Source organism: Hyperolius riggenbachi, chromosome 9, assembly GCF_040937935.1.
Source record: "Hyperolius riggenbachi isolate aHypRig1 chromosome 9, aHypRig1.pri, whole genome shotgun sequence".
Classification (NCBI taxonomy): domain Eukaryota; kingdom Metazoa; phylum Chordata; class Amphibia; order Anura; family Hyperoliidae; genus Hyperolius; species Hyperolius riggenbachi.
This window is the reverse complement of record NC_090654.1, coordinates 26,653,220-26,674,311: the sequence shown is the minus strand read 5'-3', so window position 1 is coordinate 26,674,311 and position 21,092 is coordinate 26,653,220. Positions and strand designations below refer to the sequence as shown.

Sequence of the window (21,092 nt, the reverse complement as noted above, 5' to 3'; positions counted from 1 at the left end):
GTATCATCTATGTGCAGCAGCCTCTCCCATTCCACGTGCAGCCCCCTCTTTCGTGTGTATCATCCATGCACAGCAGTCCCTCCCATTCCATGTGTAGCCTCCCCCCCCCCCCCTCCCATTCCATGTGTAACATCCATATGCAGCAACGCCTCCCATTCCATGTGCAGCCCCCTCTTCCATGTGTAACATTCATGTACAGTAGCCCCTCCCATTCCATGTGCAGCCCCCTCTTCCATGTGTATCCATGTACAGCAGCCCCCTCCCATTCCATGTGCAGCCCCCTCTTCCATGTGTAACATCCATGTTCAGTAGCCCCCCTCCCATTCCATGTGCAGCCCCCTCTTCCATGTGTAACATCCATGTTCAGTAGCCCTTCCCATTCCATGTGCAGCCCCCTCTTCCATGTGTAACATCCAAATACAGCACTTTAGCCTGAGTAATATCAAGCTGCAAGCCGGTGTTGATTTGAAAGGGGAGGGGGTGCCAGGGAGTGCCTCTCAATATTAGCCTGAACAAGGGATTGAGGGGGGAACTGATGTTACCAAGGCCTGAGCAAGCAATCCATGTTGAATGGATGCAGGGTACACTTTCTGCCTTGGGTGCTGGGGGATCTAGGCCATGGCCTATGTGGTCATTGCATAAATCTAGCCCTTGTTAGGATTTGTGGCTTTGGCGGAGCATGTAGTTTGAGCACCAGAAAGTATGTGCCTATAGGCTGATGAGATGTAAACACAGCCCTGGACGAGTTAATCTTTGGGTTTAGAGTATTGGGCCAGTTTGGCAGCAGGGTAATGTGATGAAAGCTTCTGAAATTAGAGTCTCTTCAGCTCGTCAGCCAGTGACCTCTCCCCTCCCAGAGTATTGGGCAGTGGGGGTGACCCTGGGCTCCTGGGATGTGATGTGGGCAGTTTTGGGAGGGGCAAGAGCCAATATAGTGCCAAATGAAGCCAGTATTGCTCTTGAGTGTCTTGGAGAACCAGGGAAGTATGACAGAACATTGGGGTAACACAATTTAGGTCCTTGTAAGGGGGGAAGGGGGCTGTAATGTTATTTTGAGGGGGCAACTATAGAAGGAGGCATTCATTAGAAAAAGACAATCAGTCCTGGAAATGAGGCATTAACAATAAGCCATACTACAACCATTACTGTCTATGACTAACATGGCGCCGCACATTTCTATTTGCAGTGTGAACTATTTGGGTTGGAGAAGGGCAGCTTGTGGTTTGGTTTGGGTCGAAGGGCCCTATGTAGCTACTGCTGGCTTATTCGAACTGTAAGTAACATTAACATATATTGCAAAGTGATCAGATTTTATTGTTGTCGGTCCCCTCATTGATTACATTCACCCCCACCTCTCGGCTCTGTAATACGTGTCACTGGCGTGGCGTAACTACAATTCATGGGGCCCCCTAATATTCCCTTGCCTCCCCTTGGTGCCTTTTACGGCCTTGGGGCCCATCTCACAAGGGTCATAACACAAGTGTTGCCATCATGATCTTCACACCCATAACAAGTGTAGCCACACAAACACCTGATCTGAAGTATAATCCTCTGTATCGGGGGAAGGGAAGGCTAGTAGTTGGGGGACCCCTACAGCTCTGGGCCCTCCTGTGATTGCAGGGGCTGCTCTCCTCTAGTTACGCCTCTGGTCACTGGGAAAGCTGCTCAGGATAAATCTCCCAGAATTCCAGTGACCTTCGTCTGTCTTGCCTCTCTTGAGGGCACATATCCCAGATGGCAGCACAGAGGTTCTCACCCTCACCCACCTGCCCAGAGTAATAAAAAAAGATTTGGCTGGCGTTCCGCTGAGAAGATAAGTCCTGTACATAATGGCACTTGTTGCACATCTTCTCATGCAGGCACCCGGTGTGCAGATACTGCACTGCCGCTCTATGAAGAGCCCGCAGTTTATGGGTCGGAAGTCCTTGTCTAGGTTGCCCGGCACAATTCCTCAGTGTCCTCTTCCCCTTGGACATGATACAGTCTGTATAAAGCTGGGAGGACGACTGGCATGTTCCGCCCTTTTTGTAGTGCAGTCATAAACGACCCCCATCAGTAAACCAGATCATTCTGCATCTTCAGGATCCAGCGTAGCGTCAGATGTACGTCTTCATCCATGTATCCCTGCAGGAGAGAGGAGAGAAACCGTTAGGATCACCCACTGCTTCTCGTACCCCTCTTAAAAGTGAACCGAGCACCAGTTGTCAGAGCAGGATTATCCACCAGGCAACCTAGGCAGGTGCTTGGGGCCTAGTGGGTATCAAGGGGCCCACCTGCCACCTTCTCTGACCTCTCTCCACTTCAGCTTACCGAAAGGACCACAAGCGGGTCCCAAATCAACTATCTTGCCTAGGGCCCCAATACATTTTAATCCATCTCTGCCAGTTGTCACTCGGCTGAAACGCCCTGCACCAAGCTTCCATGTTTACCCCCCTTCTCCTTCTGACGCCTAACCTTAAACCGCATACCAGCTCACCCGCGGCTGACCGTAACCTTCCTACCCCACGTCTAACCTTAACCGTCCCCACCGCAGAAACCCATAAACCCCCCCATGGGGCAAACCTTAAGCCTTCCTCCCCCCGGGCTACCCTAAACTGTCCCCGTCGCGAAAATTATTAAAAAAATACATTGGCCTCAATTCTGGTAGGGTTATCAAACAAAGTACCTCGTATGAGGTAATTTACCTCATGAGGTAATGACATTTAGCAATTCTGGTAGGTTTTAGTCATGTTTTATCTCATGAGGTAAATTATGAGGTAATCCATGAGGTAATTTACCAAAAATAGCTATTCTGATGGAAATTAGGGGACATGTTAGCACATAATTTACCGATCAGTTTAAAGAGACACTGAAGCGGGAAAAAAATATATGATATAGTGAATTGGTTGTGTACTATGAATAATTACTAGAAGATTAGCAGCAAAGAAAATATTCTCATACTTTTATTTTCAGGTATATAGGGCTCGATTCACAAAGCGGTGCTAACCCAGTTAGAGACTTTAGGCGTGATAACCATTGCACCACGCTGGTGAAAAGCCAGTTTAGGCATAAGTTTAGGTGTGATAAGTTTAGGCATGCTAAGTTTAGATAAGTGTAGATAGTGTGCAAAGTCCCGCACGCAAAGCAGCGCCATTAAACTCTATGCGAAGTGCACCAGACTTTGCTAGCGCAAAACTTTTGATCAGCTGTGCACTGCGGTGCTAACCCAGTTGGTGCTTAAACTTATCACGCCTAAACTTATCATGCCTAAACTTATCACACCTAAACTTATCATGCCTAAACTTATCACACCTAAACTTATCATGCCTAAACTTATCACACCTAAACTTATCATGCCTAAACTTATCACACCTAAACTTATCACACCTAAACTTATCATGCCTAAACTTATCACACCTAAACTTATCACACCTAAACTTATCATGCCTAAACTTATCACACCTAAACTTATCACGCCTAAACTGAGTTTAGGCGTGATCAAGGGCTTTTCACCAGGGTGCTAACTGTTAGCACCGCTTTGTGAATCAGGCTCCTAGTGTTTTTTTTAACATTGCATCATTCTATAATATGTGCAGATTACACAACACTCAGCATTCAAAATGAGTCTTTCAGAGCAGTCTGTGAAGTAATGACCTCTCCTCTAGCAGAGAAAAAGTAAACAGTTCACTTACAGTTGAGATAATAAAAGTCAGATAACAGCCCTCTCCACGACTAACTTAGTCGGAGAGCTTAATGGCTTGTTTGCATAGAGATAACAACTGGAGTTTCTCAACTCTTCCTGTACTGGAAACAATTAGACTTATGTATCTGATCTTAATGTTTTATTTCTTAGCTGTACTACACATACAAATCATAATATCATAATTTGTTTTCCGCTTCAGTGTCTCTTTAAGACCTGCCTGTACCTGTAGGTAAAGTCAATTTGCATGCATTTTGCAGTTTTTAGTGGAGTTCCTTCCTATTGCTGTTTTAGTGTCGTTCCTATTCAGGTTGTTTGTAATAGAAAAGAATCGTGGAAATAAAACTCCAAATATTTACTGATTTTTTTATTTTTTTATTTTTTTTATAAGGGATGCCTATAATTATACTTTTCATAGGTTGCTACATAATCAAATACACCTCAAATAAAAAAAAAAAAAATCTTCCAAACTTATGGAAGACAAATCCAAATCCTAACTTATGGAAGACAATTAAAGACTACTATTATTTATTTACTGCATGCTTAGTGCTGAAATACTTCATGTTATACCTCACTTTATGCATTTACCTCATGTTTTACCTCATGTTCAGAAATGGAGAAAAATCTTTCAGAATTGCTATATAAAGAGGTAAACGCCTCGAGGTATTTTACCTACAAAAAATATTTACCTCACATAGCAACCAGAATTAAGGCCAATAATTTTAAACTTCCACCACTAGCAGGCACCCAGATTTCCTGCCTCACCTTGGGTGAGCTCAGTTTCTCGATTCCCTATCTCTGGGATTTTGTTTTCTCATAAGGGAACACCCAGACAGCTTATGATTACCCAGAGCCACCAGAAACGTATAAAGGGGCCGAATAGCCCTCCTATTAATAATAATACGTTAAAGCAGGGGCAAACCCAGGATTTTCAAGTGGGGGATTCCTGAAAGGTCTCCCTCAGCCACACACAAAACAATATAATAATATGGTAGGACATCATACCGGGCACACATAATGCAATTTCCCATCTGACTGACAGGATCTGACAATCATTTCCTAAATGTTCCATCAGTTCCCGATCGACAACGGGATCGATCAGGAGCAGTTTGGATGCAGATAATAATGAGGACAGCCGAAATCTGTAATGAATGGGAAAGTGAAGCATTCACACAGGGTACAGGGCTGTGCTCATACCTGACTCTAAGTTCCATGCTCTGTACACACGCTGCTGCTCTGTGCTCTGATCACACACTGCTACTGCTGCTGCTCCCTGCTCTGTACACACGCTGCTGCTCCATGCCCTGTACACACGCTTCTGCTCCATGCCCTGTACACACACTGCTGCTCCATGCTCTGTACACACACTGCTGCTCCATGCTCTGTACACACGCTGCTGCTCCATGCACTGTACACACGCTGCTGCTCCATGCCCTGTACACACGCTGCTGCTCCATGCCCTGTACACACGCTTCTGCTCCATGCCCTGTACACACGCTTCTGCTCCATGCCCTGTACACACACTGCTGCTCCATGCTCTGTACACACGCTGCTGCTCCCTGCTCTGTACACACGCTGCTGCTCCATGCCCTGTACACACGCTTCTGCTCCATGCCCTGTACACACACTGCTGCTCCATGCTCTGTACACACACTGCTGCTCCATGCTCTGAACACACGCTGCTGCTCCATGCTCTGTACACACGCTTCTGCTCCATGCCCTGTACACACACTGCTGCTCCATGCTCTGTACACACACTGCTGCTCCATGCTCTGAACACACGCTGCTGCTCCATGCTCTGTACACACGCTGCTGCTCCATGCTCTGTACACACGCTGCTGCTCCATGCTCTGTACACACGCTGCTGCTCCATGCTCTGTACACACGCTGCTGCTCCATGCACTGTACACACGCTGCTGCTCCATGCTCTGTACACACGCTGCTGCTCCATGCACTGTACACACGCTGCTGCTCCATGCTCTGTACACACACTGCTGCTCCATGCTCTGTACACACGCTGCTGCTCCATGCTCTGTACGCACACTGCTGCTCCATGCTCTGTACACACGCTGCTGCTCCATGCTCTGTACGCACACTGCTGCTCCATGCTCTGTACACACGCTGCTGCTCCATGCTCTGTACACACACTGCTGCTCCATGCTCTGTACACACGCTGCTGCTCCATGCACTGTACACACGCTGCTGCTCCATGCTCTGTACACACGTGCTGCTCCATGCTCTGTACACACGCTCAACAAAAAAGTAGCATGAAGAAGATCCGGCACTATAGTGTTTAATACAGCAACAATAAGTAGACAGTGGCATAAAAAAGATGGTCATGATGAACATAGCAGAGCATAACATCCAAGCATAATGGCAAACAATGGCGGTGGTGCCAAAAAAAGTATGTCTGACTTGGTACCTGGGTGTGGGTGGGAGGCAGCGGTGGTGGGTGCCAGAGGGTGCACGGCCCGACGACCGTTTCGCGTGGCTTACGCCAAGCTTTCTCTAAGGTGCAGGTGCAACAAATGCTGGAAGAGCGGCGGGGCATTTAAAGCGTGTTGGAAGAATACTTCCGGTCCGCCGCAGTTGGATCCGCCCCTACTGGAACTGCTGGCCAGAAATGGCCAGTCCCCAGCTGAGCATAGTGGAACGCATAAAGTGACGCATGCGCTGTCGCATGTACGCGTCAAGGTGACGTCCGCTCACGCTAGTTAGCTCGCAAGCGTCACTGGTGGGGGCGGGAACAATACCGCAAGGACAGTCGCGTGCACGCGTCAAGATGACGTGCGTGCACGCTAACTAATCCTAACCCACTTCAGCCTTTACGGCACACGGAGCTGCTGTGACGCGCTCAAATCGCGTGCCTGATAGAAACCATAACAACCTCGGTGTTGCCAAAACAGATGGAGACATCGAGGGGAGGCAACTAGTAGTGGATGCACTCCAAGTAGATGGGTGGACCATTTCCACCAAGGACTGAAGCACAATGCATAAATGCTGAGCTGCAGGGTATGGCAGAGCCAGGGAGGGGAAGAGGAGGATAACAAGTGATACCCAAGAAGAAAAGAGTGGAAGGTGGTGGGGTGTGAGTGGGGAATAACAAGGATGAAAAAGGGAAAAGAAGAGGGAAAGGGTGCTTGGATACACCAAGTAGAAGAGAGGCTGCAGATCGCAGAACGGCCACCAAGTGGAGAGAGACAGACAATCCCTCAAGCGGCCCATCCTCCCCAATAGAACAAATTTATTGATTCGTTGATTTAAATTATAATTTAATATGATTCCGTTAAAAACCATCACATAATGTTGGTAAGAGGAACATAGATAAAAAAATTGAGGAAAAGGAACCGCTGAAGGATTGTAAGGGCAACAAGAAGCGACCTAGGGAGAATGTACAGGGGTTCATAAAAGGAACACGAAGAACCCCTGGAAGAATGATCAGGGGTCAAGAAAACAGGCCAGATCTACATAGTCGTTAAGACCCAAGGAACCCATTGCATCAGTGCGTAGGATCCAATGCGCCTCTTGTCTGAGCAATAATTTTTTCCTGTCGCCTCCTCTACGGGGGGCATCACAGGACTCAATGCAAGCAAATGACAAGAGATTGGGATTGCTTTGGTGAACAGTTGACATGTGTTCAACGATCCTTGGGCACCCTTTGTTTTTGGGAAGCAAGCGTATGTGCTCCAGGATGCGTTCCTTCACCATCCTGGTGGTTTTGCCAATGTAGAATCTGTGGCATGGGCACCACAGAGCGTACACAACAAATTTAGTTCTACAGGTGGCAAAAAATGTGATGTTGTGTTGCACTGGGCCTAAAGTAAAAGACTTGCCAGTTCTCATGAACCGGCAGGCTTTACAGAAGCCGCATCTATGGTTGCCTATGGAAGCAAAATCGCTCAGCCAAGTGCGTTGTGGATGCTCGCGAAAATCACTATGCACCAAAAGATCACCAATAGTTGGTGCTTTCTTAAAGGTGATTAGGGGTTGAGGAGGTAGAATACTTTTAAGAGTCGGGTCTTCCAAGAGAAGAGACCAATTTCTACTGAAGGCCCATTTAATTTGATTGGCCATAGGGGAAAAGTCAAACGAGAAAACCCCTGACTGTTTAGTTGTGTTATCTCGCCTTCTCCTCTTGATAAGGTCTGGTCTTTCCTTAACAAGGGCCCTATTAATGGCCAGATCAAGATTTTTTGCTTCATATCCTCGAATGAGGAGTCTTTGTTTCAATTCTTCTGCCTGTTGGAGGAAGTCTTGAAGTGTGCTATTATTCCTGCGGAGTCGCAGGAATTGGCCGTAGGGGAGGGAGGTGATAACGTGCTGAGGGTGGTAGCTTTTGCTATGTAAGATGGTATTGGAGGAGGTAGGTTTACGAAAACCCTTTGTAACAATTTTCCCATCTGAGATGGCCAGTTCCAGATCAAGAAAGCTGACCTTGTCAACTGACCATTCCATAGTGAAGAGCATGTTGACGTCATTACAGTTTAAATACTCCAAAAAGCCTTGCAAAAGTGGAATACCACCCGACCAAAAGATCAAGACATCGTCCACGTACCTGGACCACATCCTCAAAGCCGAGCGATAAGGATTATTGGGGGAATGAATGTAAAGTTCTTCCCATGCCCCTAAAAACAGGTTGGCATAGGTACAAGCGACCGGAGTCCCCATCGCTGTACCGGAGACCTGCTGGTACCAAGCGTCCCCAAATAAAAAGGCGTTATGGGAGAGAATGAATTCCAAACATTCGCACACAAACGCATTGTAAGAAGCATCCTTTGCAGTGTATCTGTCAAGGAACATCCTCACGGCACTGATACCATCAGCATGTGGGATTCTACTATAGAGGCTAGTGACATCAATGGTCACCAACAGGTCTCCCTCAAACCACGATGAGGACTCAAGGCCCTCCAGCACATCTATGGTGTCTCCAAGATGTGAGGGGACATGAAGAAGTAAAGGCCGGAGGATGTGGTCCAGGTACCTGGAAAGTCTCTCCGTGACCGCCCCCAGGCCTGAAACAATTGGTCGGCCTGGGGGATCGGTCAGGGATTTATGGATCTTAGGAAGGCAGTACCAGACGGGTTTAACTGGAAAAGCAGGGAGAAGGTTGTTAGCTAATGCATGAGTGAGGAAGCCTTGTTCGGCTCCTCTCCTCAACAGTGATCTCAGAGCAGAGTGGTACATTGTGGTAGGATCTTTTTTCAGTGGTTTGTAAATGGAAGTGTCAGACAGCTGTCTCTCAGCTTCCATTTTGTATTTCTCTGTAGACAAGATCACCACTGATCCTCCTTTGTCTGCTTTGCGAATAGTGAGGTCGGGACGTTTCCTCAACCACCGCAAAGCATTACTCTCTACCGGGGATAAGTTGGGGGCTGACATGGGGTAGAGTAGGGCCTTAATTTCATTATCAATTTGTTTTTCGAATTGGTCAATGCATGAGCCTGCTTGTGTCGGGAAAGGCATAATGGACCTACAAGGCCTGAACTTTGTGTCCTCAGTTACCGGTACATCAACCAGTGCTGATTCTACCAAAAGTTCGTTCAGAGCTGTAATTTCGCCAAGTTGAATTTCTTTCAATGAGCCTGTAGGGCTAAACCCTAGAGTTCCTACAGAAGTTAGATCAACTTTTTCAGAACTTCTCAGTAATAGCGTATCTTCTGTATTCATTTTCCCGAAGTGATGTTGCATATTGAGTTTCCTCACTCCTTTATAGAGGTCGACCTTGAAACGGGAGTAGTCAAATTGTTGTGTCAAGGAGAAACTTAGGCCCTTATTAAGGAGGCTCTCGACTCCATCAGGTAGATCAACTGTTGTCAAATTAATTACATTAGTTTTGATGTTGGAAGGCATTTCGATTAATGGATCGTTTTCCTCTTCTTGCCCCTGCCTCTTGGTTTGGCCAATAATTTTAAACTTCCACCACTAGCAGGCACCCAGATTTCCTGCCTCACCTTGGGTGAGCTCAGTTTCTCGATTCCCTATCTCTGGGATTTTGTTTTCTCATAAGGGAACACCCAGACAGCTTATGATTACCCAGAGCCACCAGAAACGTATAAAGGGGCCGAATAGCCCTCCTATTAATAATAATACGTTAAAGCAGGGGCAAACCCAGGATTTTCAAGTGGGGGATTCCTGAAAGGTCTCCCTCAGCCACACACAAAACAATATAATAATATGGTAGGACATCATACCGGGCACACATAATGCAATTTCCCATCTGACTGACAGGATCTGACAATCATTTCCTAAATGTTCCATCAGTTCCCGATCGACAACGGGATCGATCAGGAGCAGTTTGGATGCAGATAATAATGAGGACAGCCGAAATCTGTAATGAATGGGAAAGTGAAGCATTCACACAGGGTACAGGGCTGTGCTCATACCTGACTCTAAGTTCCATGCTCTGTACACACGCTGCTGCTCTGTGCTCTGATCACACACTGCTACTGCTGCTGCTCCCTGCTCTGTACACACGCTGCTGCTCCATGCCCTGTACACACGCTTCTGCTCCATGCCCTGTACACACACTGCTGCTCCATGCTCTGTACACACACTGCTGCTCCATGCTCTGTACACACGCTGCTGCTCCATGCACTGTACACACGCTGCTGCTCCATGCCCTGTACACACGCTGCTGCTCCATGCCCTGTACACACGCTTCTGCTCCATGCCCTGTACACACGCTTCTGCTCCATGCCCTGTACACACACTGCTGCTCCATGCTCTGTACACACGCTGCTGCTCCCTGCTCTGTACACACGCTGCTGCTCCATGCCCTGTACACACGCTTCTGCTCCATGCCCTGTACACACACTGCTGCTCCATGCTCTGTACACACACTGCTGCTCCATGCTCTGAACACACGCTGCTGCTCCATGCTCTGTACACACGCTTCTGCTCCATGCCCTGTACACACACTGCTGCTCCATGCTCTGTACACACACTGCTGCTCCATGCTCTGAACACACGCTGCTGCTCCATGCTCTGTACACACGCTGCTGCTCCATGCTCTGTACACACGCTGCTGCTCCATGCTCTGTACACACGCTGCTGCTCCATGCTCTGTACACACGCTGCTGCTCCATGCACTGTACACACGCTGCTGCTCCATGCTCTGTACACACGCTGCTGCTCCATGCACTGTACACACGCTGCTGCTCCATGCTCTGTACACACACTGCTGCTCCATGCTCTGTACACACGCTGCTGCTCCATGCTCTGTACGCACACTGCTGCTCCATGCTCTGTACACACGCTGCTGCTCCATGCTCTGTACGCACACTGCTGCTCCATGCTCTGTACACACGCTGCTGCTCCATGCTCTGTACACACACTGCTGCTCCATGCTCTGTACACACGCTGCTGCTCCATGCACTGTACACACGCTGCTGCTCCATGCTCTGTACACACGTGCTGCTCCATGCTCTGTACACACGCTGCTGCTCCATGCTCTGTACACACACTGCTGCTCCATGCTCTGTACACACGCTGCTGCTCCATGCTCTGTACGCACACTGCTGCTCCATGCTCTGTACACACGCTGCTGCTCCATCCCAAGTCAACTGTAGTAGGGAAAGAAAGGGGGCGGTGCTGTGAGCTGCAGGATGCCTGCAGACATTCTGGTGTCTCACCTTGTGCCTGTCCCCAGACACTGCACTGCCCTGGTCTGCGGGGGGGATTTTGGGCAGCTGTAATCCCCCCCCCCCCCACCCCTGTGTTTGCCTATGGTTAAAGGGAAGGTCTTAACAGCTGGAAAAAAAAGGACATTTACTTACCCGGGGCTTCTTCCAGCCCTCGCCAGGTCATCCTCTACTGTGCCTGCGTAGTACACGTCACACCACGTGCGATGATTGACGGCGGCGCTCACGCAGGCACAGTAGCGGACGACCTGTGCATTCATTAAAAAAAAAAATCACTTTAGAAACAATTGCTAATTTTAAGCCATATTTCTTAGTAAACCGATATTTTAGTACTCCTTACCGAAAAATAATGGATTTTGGATTTTGTCTGCGCCCTTTTTTCACAGCGCCTCCATTTCATGCACACATTTGTGATAATTCAGCATAAACCCATTACGAGCTGTTGGTTTTGTCACTGGTTCCCCCTAGTGGATTTGCATTAAGACTACAAGAAAAATGCACCCCAAGGGAGACAGGAAACCTGAAGGTTCAGCTCTGAGCAGAGCCAAGGCTTCAAAATAGGAAGTGAAGAGAAATCTCCCCCGGCAGAAACGCCTCAGTACAGCTGGCCAGATGGCAAAGTTATTACTCTTCTACACTATCCTTAAAATAAATAAGTTGTGGCTGGTCTGTTATACTGTACAGAAGTTTGAAACCAGCTTCATTCTGTTTGACAGACTTGTGCAGGGATTTTTTTCTTTCTTGTTTCTCCTTAAAGTGGATCCGAGATGCAAAACTCTGATCCACTTGTCTATATATCTTATCTAAAGTTTAACAGTCAACAGTTTATGATTATTTATTCCTGTGATACAATGGCAGCAGCCATGTTCTGTTTGTCACAGGCAAGCTCATCTGTATCTCCAGCCCTCAGCCTGTGAAAACTTCACTCCTCCTCCCTCCTCCCCTTGAAATCTCTGGCTAGTAACCTCCTCCTCCTGCCCAGAGTAAGCTCCCATAAGCCCGTCCTACATGGATCTGAGAGTGCCGAGGCATTCTGGAGAATGCGTGGGCGAGGCTTGTTTAGTTTATAGGGAATTAGCGTATTAAAACAAAACAAAAAGTATTTGGCTTGAGTAATGCCCTATAAACTATATAAAAGGAACACAATTATGCAATGAGTAAAAGTTTATCTCGGATCCACTTTAAGACATCTGGAATGGATACCTGGGTTTCACTTTGCCTCACTGCCCTGCAGAAATGGATTAAGGTGACATGGGGACCTAGGCAAGATAGCAGTTTTTGCCCACCACGGATGGTCGCCTGCCTTTTTTTAGTAAGATGTGGGGGACTAGCGTCCAACAGGCCACTAGACTCTCTCCAGGCCCTGGGCAACTGCCTAGGTTTGCCTTATGGATGATCCGGCTCTGCTACCCCGAGGATGTCCCATTCTATTCTCCATAAAAAAAATCTTCCTTCTATCTCTTCTTGTGTCCTTCTCTCTTCAGGACGCCCCATTTTCCTAATATTTTATTTTTTTTAAACTTTAATCTGCTTCATTCATTTTGTTCTGTTTTTCTGAATGGTGATTAGTCTAGTGTAAGTAATCGCAATGCTGGGACCCTTTATTCTTCAGGGCCTTCCATGGAACCAGACGTGCCAAAGCTACGGCGATATGTAAAACCTCTAACCATGGACATCTGATTTTGCTGCTCCACCAAGACCACCTCCGTGTCTCCTGTGGCTGGCTTCTACACCTCCAGTGTTTTTGTCTTAGTACAGCAGAGTCTCGGTTATCCGGCACCAATGGGTATCGGCTGATGCTGGGTAAATGTGCTTTGTGGTTGCTTGAGACTCAGTGTTAAAAATTGGACTCACTAACATGGTACTATACTCTACTCTCTATATACATACCACAAACTCTGTACTAAGTGTTAAAATACAGTCATTAAAAGTATATTAGCCTTGGGGGAGCCGTGGTACCCAGTCCTTAAAGAGGAACTCCAGTGAAAATAATGTAATACAAAAAGTGCTTCATATTTACAATAATTATGTATAAATGATTTAGTCAGTGGTTGCCCATTGTAAAATCTTTCCTCTCTCTGATTTACAGTCTGACATTTATTACATGGTGACATTTTTAGTGCTGGCAGATGATGTAGCTGCTGCAAGCTTTTTTGGCAGTTGGAAACAGCTGTTAACAGCTACATTTCCCACAATGCAGCAAGGTTCAGGGAGGGGTTTCACCAAAATATCAGCCATACAGCGCCCCCTGATAGTCTGTTTGTGAAAAGGAATAGATTTCTCATGTGAAAGGGGGCTACTGATTGGGATAAAGTTAAATTCTTGGTCAGAGTTTCTCTTTAAGCACAGCTGAACCCACTAACAGCCTCAGAAGTTGGCCTTCACCACTGTGAGTACTGCCGTAGATTTGTGCTGGTTGGTTGAGACTGAAGGGTTAGTTGAGTTCTACTGTAGTAGGTAAATGCTTTATTACTATTTCTGTTGTGGTTTATGTTATATACAGTATACTGTATAGTCACTGTCTCAGCTATTTCTTACCACAGAAGAAGGACTTCATGTCTGGAGAGGATATTTCATGTATATACATGTGGAGATACTCAACTTTCTGGCATGAAGACTGAGGCATTCCAGAATCTTGGCCTCTCTACAGAGATGATATCTACCTCATTAAAACCTAAAGAGACATCAAATAATTTTTTTTCTCACTGAAGAACTTGGAAAATGTTAATTAGGGTGAAAAGGAGCTTCACCCTACAGGCCTGAGGTGAACACTCTAGCAGCTCTCCTGCTGGAAACCATTGGTTATAGGTCAAAGCTTTTCTATTGGAAACTCCGATTCCTACAACTTCAGCCTGAGCGGTTGTTAAATTGGCTCTGGAGTCTGGACTCTTCTCATACAGTTTACTGTCCATAAAGAAAGATGAGACCTCCAGCTCTATCACTGTTTCCCAAATGGAATCTTCTGGCAGTCTTAAAGCATTGAGGACATTATTACTGGTGGTGGTGACTTCTGCAAGACCGGCTACTTAACTTCAAAGCTTCCTCCTCTACTGAACCACACTGTGCTGGTAACAAACTTTCTTCCCAAACTTTCTTCTCAAACTTTCCTCTTTTTCCTTATCCTCTTACAATAGGGGGGAGATGAAGTCGCATACTTTAGACTTGGCAAGAGTATTAAGAATCTTTTTGAAGAGGATGTGGGAGTTCCATCAGTCAACAGTTCATCATTCCAAAAGGTCCAAGTGGAGGTTAAGTGACTTTTTCCCAATTTCAATAGTACGATATCTTCAGTATGCATATAGTTCAAATCGTTCTCCTCCTTTCTTCCGGAACACCCACCTCCTGTAAGACTGGTTTCTGCTTACTTGACTATGACTCAGAGCCGGATCATCCTCAAGGCAACCCTATGCAGTTGCCTGGGCCCGGAGATAGTCTAGGGACCTGGTGGATGGTAATCCCCACCAAATCTCACAAAAAAATCCAGCGGTGGACAAAAACTGCTATCTTGCCTAGGGCCACAGAAATATGCACCTTAAAGCGGTAACCCCGAGCCTGACTCGGGGTAGCTGCCGGGAGGTATGGATAAACAGCGCAGCGTGTTGGCGTTTGCAACCCACCTCCTCCGGGATCCATACGCTGGCAACCATTCTTCTTCTGGTACTCGGAGTCTCTCGATCCCTTTGGTGAAATTGCTGTCTGTCGTCATGACGACAGACAGCTATCTCACTATAGGGGTAGAGCACCACCTGGTGGACGGAAAGTTATGGTCACTCTTGTATAATAATGATGGGATGCGCTTTCCCATCAGTCTGCCTCGCTAGTTTGTAAACGGCAAAGCCGCACCCGTTTTCTGTAGATCTATCCTCAGCCAAATCAGGTAAAATGATGATCTTCTGTGTATGGCCATCTGAAGTATATTTTTCATGACCTTTCTGGTATTCTCCAACTCAAATATCTATATATATAATAGACTAAGTGCCTCAACCTTCGAGCAAGAAGAAGAAGTACTTTGCATGAGAAAATGTATGCGTGCTCAAACACCAAGTTTAAGGCCTCTTTTCCACGGACTGTTGAGCTGTGTGCTCAGCAAGCAGTTACCAGGCAGCAGCAAGCAGTTACCAGGCAGCAGCAAGCAGTTACCAGGCAGCAGCAAGCAGTTACCAGGCAGCAGCAAGCAGTTACCAGGCAGCAGCAAGCAGTTACCAGGCAGCAGCAAGCAGTTACCAGGCAGCAGCAAGCAGTTACCAGGCAGCAGCAAGCAGTTACCAGGCAGCAGCAAGCAGTTACCAGGCAGCAGCAAGCAGTTACCAGGCAGCAGCAAGCAATTACCAGGCAGCAGCAAGCAGTTACCAGGCAGTAGTGAGCAGTTGTAAGAGTTTGAGAGGCATTTTACTGCCTATCAACTGTCCATGGAAAAGAGGCCTACCCTAGCAAGTCTGGCTTTGCAAATCTGGCTTAATTGGCTATTCATGAGGCAATGCTCATGCAAATTTGCTTTTGCGTGCCAAACTATGCAGGGTCAAAAAACTAATACCGCAAAGCGGTCGCCCTGCTACATGCCAGGAATGAGCGAAAATGCAAAAATTTGTTTCGACAATTTTTTGCCGAATTTTCGCCTAATTTCGTTTTGACAGGCAAATTTTCCATCTAATTTTTTCGCGTTAATTTTCGCCTAATGCCAGTCATTTTCACTTTACTTGCGTATTATTGCTGACATTTTCCTCATAAGGGCATTAGCGTCCGCATTTAAAGAAGTTTCTTGTGCATTATTGCGGACATTTTTCCGTATAAACGTCCGCATAGACTGAATTTCCATGCGGATTATTGTGGACATTTTTCCGCATAAGGGCATAAGCATCCGCATACAATGAATTTTCGAAGCTGGTCGAAAACGCAAATATTTCTGAAGATTTTAGTGAAAATTCGCCAAAAATGAAAATGGGATTTTCGATGCGAAACTGCTACATGCTACATTAGCACTATCCAGGAGCACCACAGGGAGGATTCCCAATGCCCTCCTTTTTATACAACCGGGGGGACTGCGGGTCCCAGGCTCTCTCACTGCCTGGGAACCACAGCGGCACCCCGGAGGGGGAGGCTAGGTGGTGCAGGCGACCCCCCCCCCAAGCGCGGCCAGCGCCGGGAGAGCCGTCTGCACCCACCTCCCAATATTAGAAACAGGCACTTACCTTAACGTCCATTGCGTTCTGCTACATGCGCATTAACTTGGGGGCACCACATGAGAAAGGAGTGAAGCATGGGTCACCCCGAGCTTTAGAGCTCAGGGCTAGCTCACATACAACACTCCAAGAGGGCAGGCACAGACAACTAACTCCAGTGCTCACACTGCCGGAGCAAGCCATCCACCACCTGCCTCCAAAGGATACAAACTGCAAAAAATGCTTTCCATGAGAAAATTAATGCGCATGTAGCAGAACGCAATGGACGTTAAGGTAAGTGCCTGTTTTTAATATTGGGAGGTGGGTGCGGACGGCTCTCCCTGGCGCTGGCCTCCGGGGTGTCGCTGTGGTTCCTAGGCAGTGAGAGAGCCTGGGACCCTGCGGTCCCCCCGGTTGTATAAAAAGGGGGCATTGGGAATCCGCCCCGTGGCGCTCCTGGATAGTGCTAATGTAGCATGAACTTATTCCCGCAGGGCGACCGCTTTGCAGTATTGGTTTTTTGACCCTGCATAGTTTGGCATGCGAAAGCAAATGCATATTTGCATGAGCATTGCCTCATGAATAGCCAATTAGGCCAGATTTGGAAAGCCAGACTTGCTAGGGTTAAACTTGGTGTTTGAGCACGCATACATTTTGTAATGGAAAGCCGAAAGGTGGGTACACACATAAGATAAAAGTCTTTGGAAAATGAAAGATCACAGACCAATGTTACCCCCTTCCATGTAGTATGAGAGTCATACCTACACAGTCTATTCTATTGAGCTGAACTTCCCATCAGATAAAAATCTTTGCAAGATGCTGCACACAAAGATGCTGTACACATGCAACAGATCAGTATCTGCAAAAGATCTGTTCCTGCAAAATATCAGTTCCTGCAAAATGCATTCATAGTCTATGATATCTGCAGATCTCATGCTGGGCATACACGGTATGTTTTCTACAATGTAATCGAGCCGCTGATGGCTCGATTGATAATTTCCGACGTGCCCGATACCCCGCCGGATCGATTCTGCGCTCGATACCGGCGGGCAGGACAAAAAAAGAAACGAGTGGAAAATAAGAAAGTGCTCGCGGGGACGAGCGGGAATCGATCCGGGCGCCCGCGGGGACGAGCGGGAATCTAGCCAGCGGCTCGATTACACGGTAGAAAACCTACCATGTATGCCCAGCATAATACACACCTTGTTTGACGGACATTCATCTGCAGATCAGACAATCATCTGCAGATCCAAAGATCCATCCTGGTTGATCTGATCTGCAGATGATTGTCCGTTAAACAAGGTGTGTATGAGATCTGCAGATATAGACTATGAATGTATTTTGTAGGTACTGATATTTTGCAGATACTGATCTGTTGCATGTGTACAACATCTGTGTGTCCAGCATCTTGCAAAGATTTCTATCTGATGGGGAGTTCAGCTCCATAGAATAGACTGTGTAGGTATGGCTCTCATACTACATGGAAGGGGGTAAAATTGGTCTGTGATCTTTCATTTTCCAAAGACTTTTATCTGATGTGTGTACGCACCTTTATTCTTCTTGCTTCAAGGTTGAGGCACGTACTCTATTAGATAGATAGAAGATGCGGCGTATGCTACGACGCGGGTCGGCTAGTTTTTATTTAATTAATCTTATTGCGTTATGCGGTCAGTGAGAGATACGGCTGCTCTCGGGTACAATACATCACCTGAGCGGCATTCAGCAAGTGCGTCCTGTAGGTGGTGACCGTTTCCTGATGGCGCCTATTGGTGTCCTGCAAACAATAGGAGATATTCACCAACTGGCAGAAGTGCATAATTATTACACATAGGACTATTCAAGCTCTATAGAGGTGTGAATGCAGTAAATTATTCAGGATACCCACTTTTACAGTAATTTTCCTGGTTTCAGCATCAGAAACACTTCCTATAGCTATATATTGGTATGTAGCTCCAGCCTACCAGTGATGCTTAAGCCTAGGCTGTCTCCGTCTTTGCAGTCTTCCTCCCATACATGCAACCACTTTACGGCGGCAACCACATGGGGTGCGTGTATGGTAAGAAGAGTGTGGAGGCGGAGCCAGAGGTGGATACCAACAGGTAAAGTATTCATGCACGGGGTACAGTGGGGGCACATTTTACACTAGGGGAGAGCGGTGAGGAAACGAGGCGTTGTCACAAGGCTGATTCCCGCTAGTTTTTATACTAAAATCTTGTACAGCAGGAGGAAGTGGAAGCGCTTTTAGACAGAGGCTGTACCCGAATTAGCTATTTGCAAAGATGTGCAGAGCTCCAACATGGACAAAATTACACAACTTGCATTCAAAACAGGTACAACAAAGGAGGGCATTGGCGTCAGTATAAATAATATGTGCACAAATTATTCCCTACTAGACTTCCCCACGGCGTTGATGGGCCCTCTGGGGCAGGGGCGTAGCAATAAGGGCTGCAGAGGTAGCGACCACATTGGGGCCCTTGGGCCAGGGGGGCTCGGCCTCAACTACAGTATTAACTCTCTATTAGTTCTGTGCTCATAATAATCACTTCTATAGATACTTTGAATAGAGGTAATTATTAACAAACTGTTCCCCATCCCCTTCTTGCACCTCTGACACTGTAGTTGCCATTGGCAGGTTTTGGTGTGCCGTATCAATTGTTACGTATTGGGGGGCCCCATTGTAAAACTTGCATCGGGGCCCACAGCTCCTTGGCTACGCCACTGCTCTGGGGGAAGACCTTTCGCTAGTCTAACAATAAAAACATAATTTTTTAACCTAGTGCTGCTAATTATTAATGGTATACACATTTATTCAAACAGACAAAAAAACAAATGATTTTTGCACATATTACTTATACTAAAGCTAACGCCCTCCTTTGCTGTATCTGTTTTGAATGCATGTTGTGTAATTTTGTCCATATTGGTTCATACTAAAAATCGATCAGGAATCTGCCTGCGGTGTACGGGCAGCTGACAGATGTCTCTCCAATCAGATTTGATCAGAGAGAGAATAGTCTCTTGGTCGAATCTGCCCATCATTGCTAGATGTATGGCTACCTTAAAGGGAAGATCCGCGCAGACTATAAAAAACAAACTGCACTTACCTGGGGCTTCTTCCAGCTCCTGGCAGTCGATCGGTGCCCTCGCCGCAGCTCCTCTCCCTCCCGGCGTCGGCTTCATGTGCGCTCCACGGCGCGGGTCACGTGGTGTAAGTGACATCATCGGGTTTCTACTGCGCAGAACTACTGCGCCTATGCAGTAGAGACCCGATGACGTCACGTACACCACGTAACCCGCGCCGTGGAGCGCACATGAAGCCGACCCGGAAGCCGACCTGGCAAGGTCGGCTTCTTCACCGCTGGACGCCGGGAGGGAGAGGAACTGCGGCGAGGGCACCGATCAACTACCAGGAGCAGGAAGAAGCCCCAGGTAAGTGCAGTTTGTTTTTTATAGTCTGCGCGAACCTTCCCTTTGAGAGAACCAGTGAGGAAGCGTGTCTGTGTGCGCTCTTGCCTAGAACTGCTGCTTTCCCTTATCCAAAGTGCGCAAATAGCTTAAAGGGAACCTTAACTGGCGGGGGAAAAAATTCACTTACCTGGGGGCTTTCCCAAGCCTCCTACAGCCGTCCTGTGCCCGCGCCAGTCCTTCGGTGCCCTCCGGTCTCCCTCCGCGGCTAAGTTTCGTTTTCGGACGACTGCCAGTCGTCCTCGGGCAAAGCGTCCTCTTCTTCCGCATTCCCCGTCGTAAAGAGCCGTAAAGCGCGTCCGCATGACGCCAAACGCGGCGCGGGCACAGGACGGCTGCAGGAGGCTTGGGAAAGCCCCCAGGTAAGTTAATTTTTTTTCCCCGCCAGTTAAGGTTCCCTTTAACACTTGGCACACAAGACCCAGTGACTTACCTCCAGCTGGCTCATCAGCTCATTACTTCGCTTCTGCAGCTCCTCAATCTCCTTCGTCAGGGACTTCACCTCCTTCATAGATTTCTCCAACTTAGAAAAGAAAAAAGTTGTTTTCAGGAATTATTCCAGTAAAATGCAGCAGAATAGTTTTTTGGAATGTAAGACTCACTTTTTCTCCCCCAAAAATTGGGAGGGGGAGTGACGGCGTCCTTACCACTTCAGGACCATAGGTTTAAACTACCCTAGTGACCAGGCTATTTTTTACAATTCAGTACTCTGCAGCTTCAATGGTTTGCTGTACGGCCGTACAACTCAGCACACAGATGGATCGCTCGCCCCCCCCTTTTCTGCCTACCAACAGAGTTTTCTGTTGGTGGGCTCTAATTGCTGCTGCAGGCTGTTGTTTTTTTTAATTAATTTATTTGTGATTTTTTTTTAATAAAATGTACTACTTTTTTTTTTTTTAACCCTACCTCCCCCCCGCCAGCTACTCCCCACGATTGTCTCTCATAGGCATCAGCCTATGAGAGCGATCGCTCTGTGGGCCTACCCAAGGGGACAGCCGAGTGACACGGTTGTCCCCAGTACAGCAGTGCCATAGATCGCAGTGCTGTACAATGTAAATAGATGGCAGTTTCTGATAGCGGCAGACTGTTGACATCATTCAAGCGGGGATGCACGCGCATATCGGCGTACAATCCACTGCAAAACCCCGCCCC

General features: G+C 47.3%; 1 protein-coding gene across 2 annotated transcripts in view; it reads right to left on the bottom strand.

Annotated features, from left to right (window-relative positions):
* Window positions 1–1,293: 1,293 nt before the first annotated feature.
* The window catches only part of ANKRD35 (ankyrin repeat domain 35), a 165,517-nt gene continuing 145,718 nt past the window's right edge, over window positions 1,294–21,092 (bottom strand). For both annotated transcript variants that reach the window (XM_068252225.1, XM_068252226.1), the window contains exons 11-13: window positions 20,374–20,463; window positions 18,187–18,252; window positions 1,294–2,124 (exon numbers count right to left, since the gene is read on the bottom strand). In XM_068252225.1, the coding sequence (XP_068108326.1) occupies window positions 2,053–2,124; window positions 18,187–18,252; window positions 20,374–20,463 (228 nt within the window). In that variant the 3' untranslated portion in view covers window positions 1,294–2,052. The remainder of the gene's footprint in view (window positions 2,125–18,186; window positions 18,253–20,373; window positions 20,464–21,092) is intronic.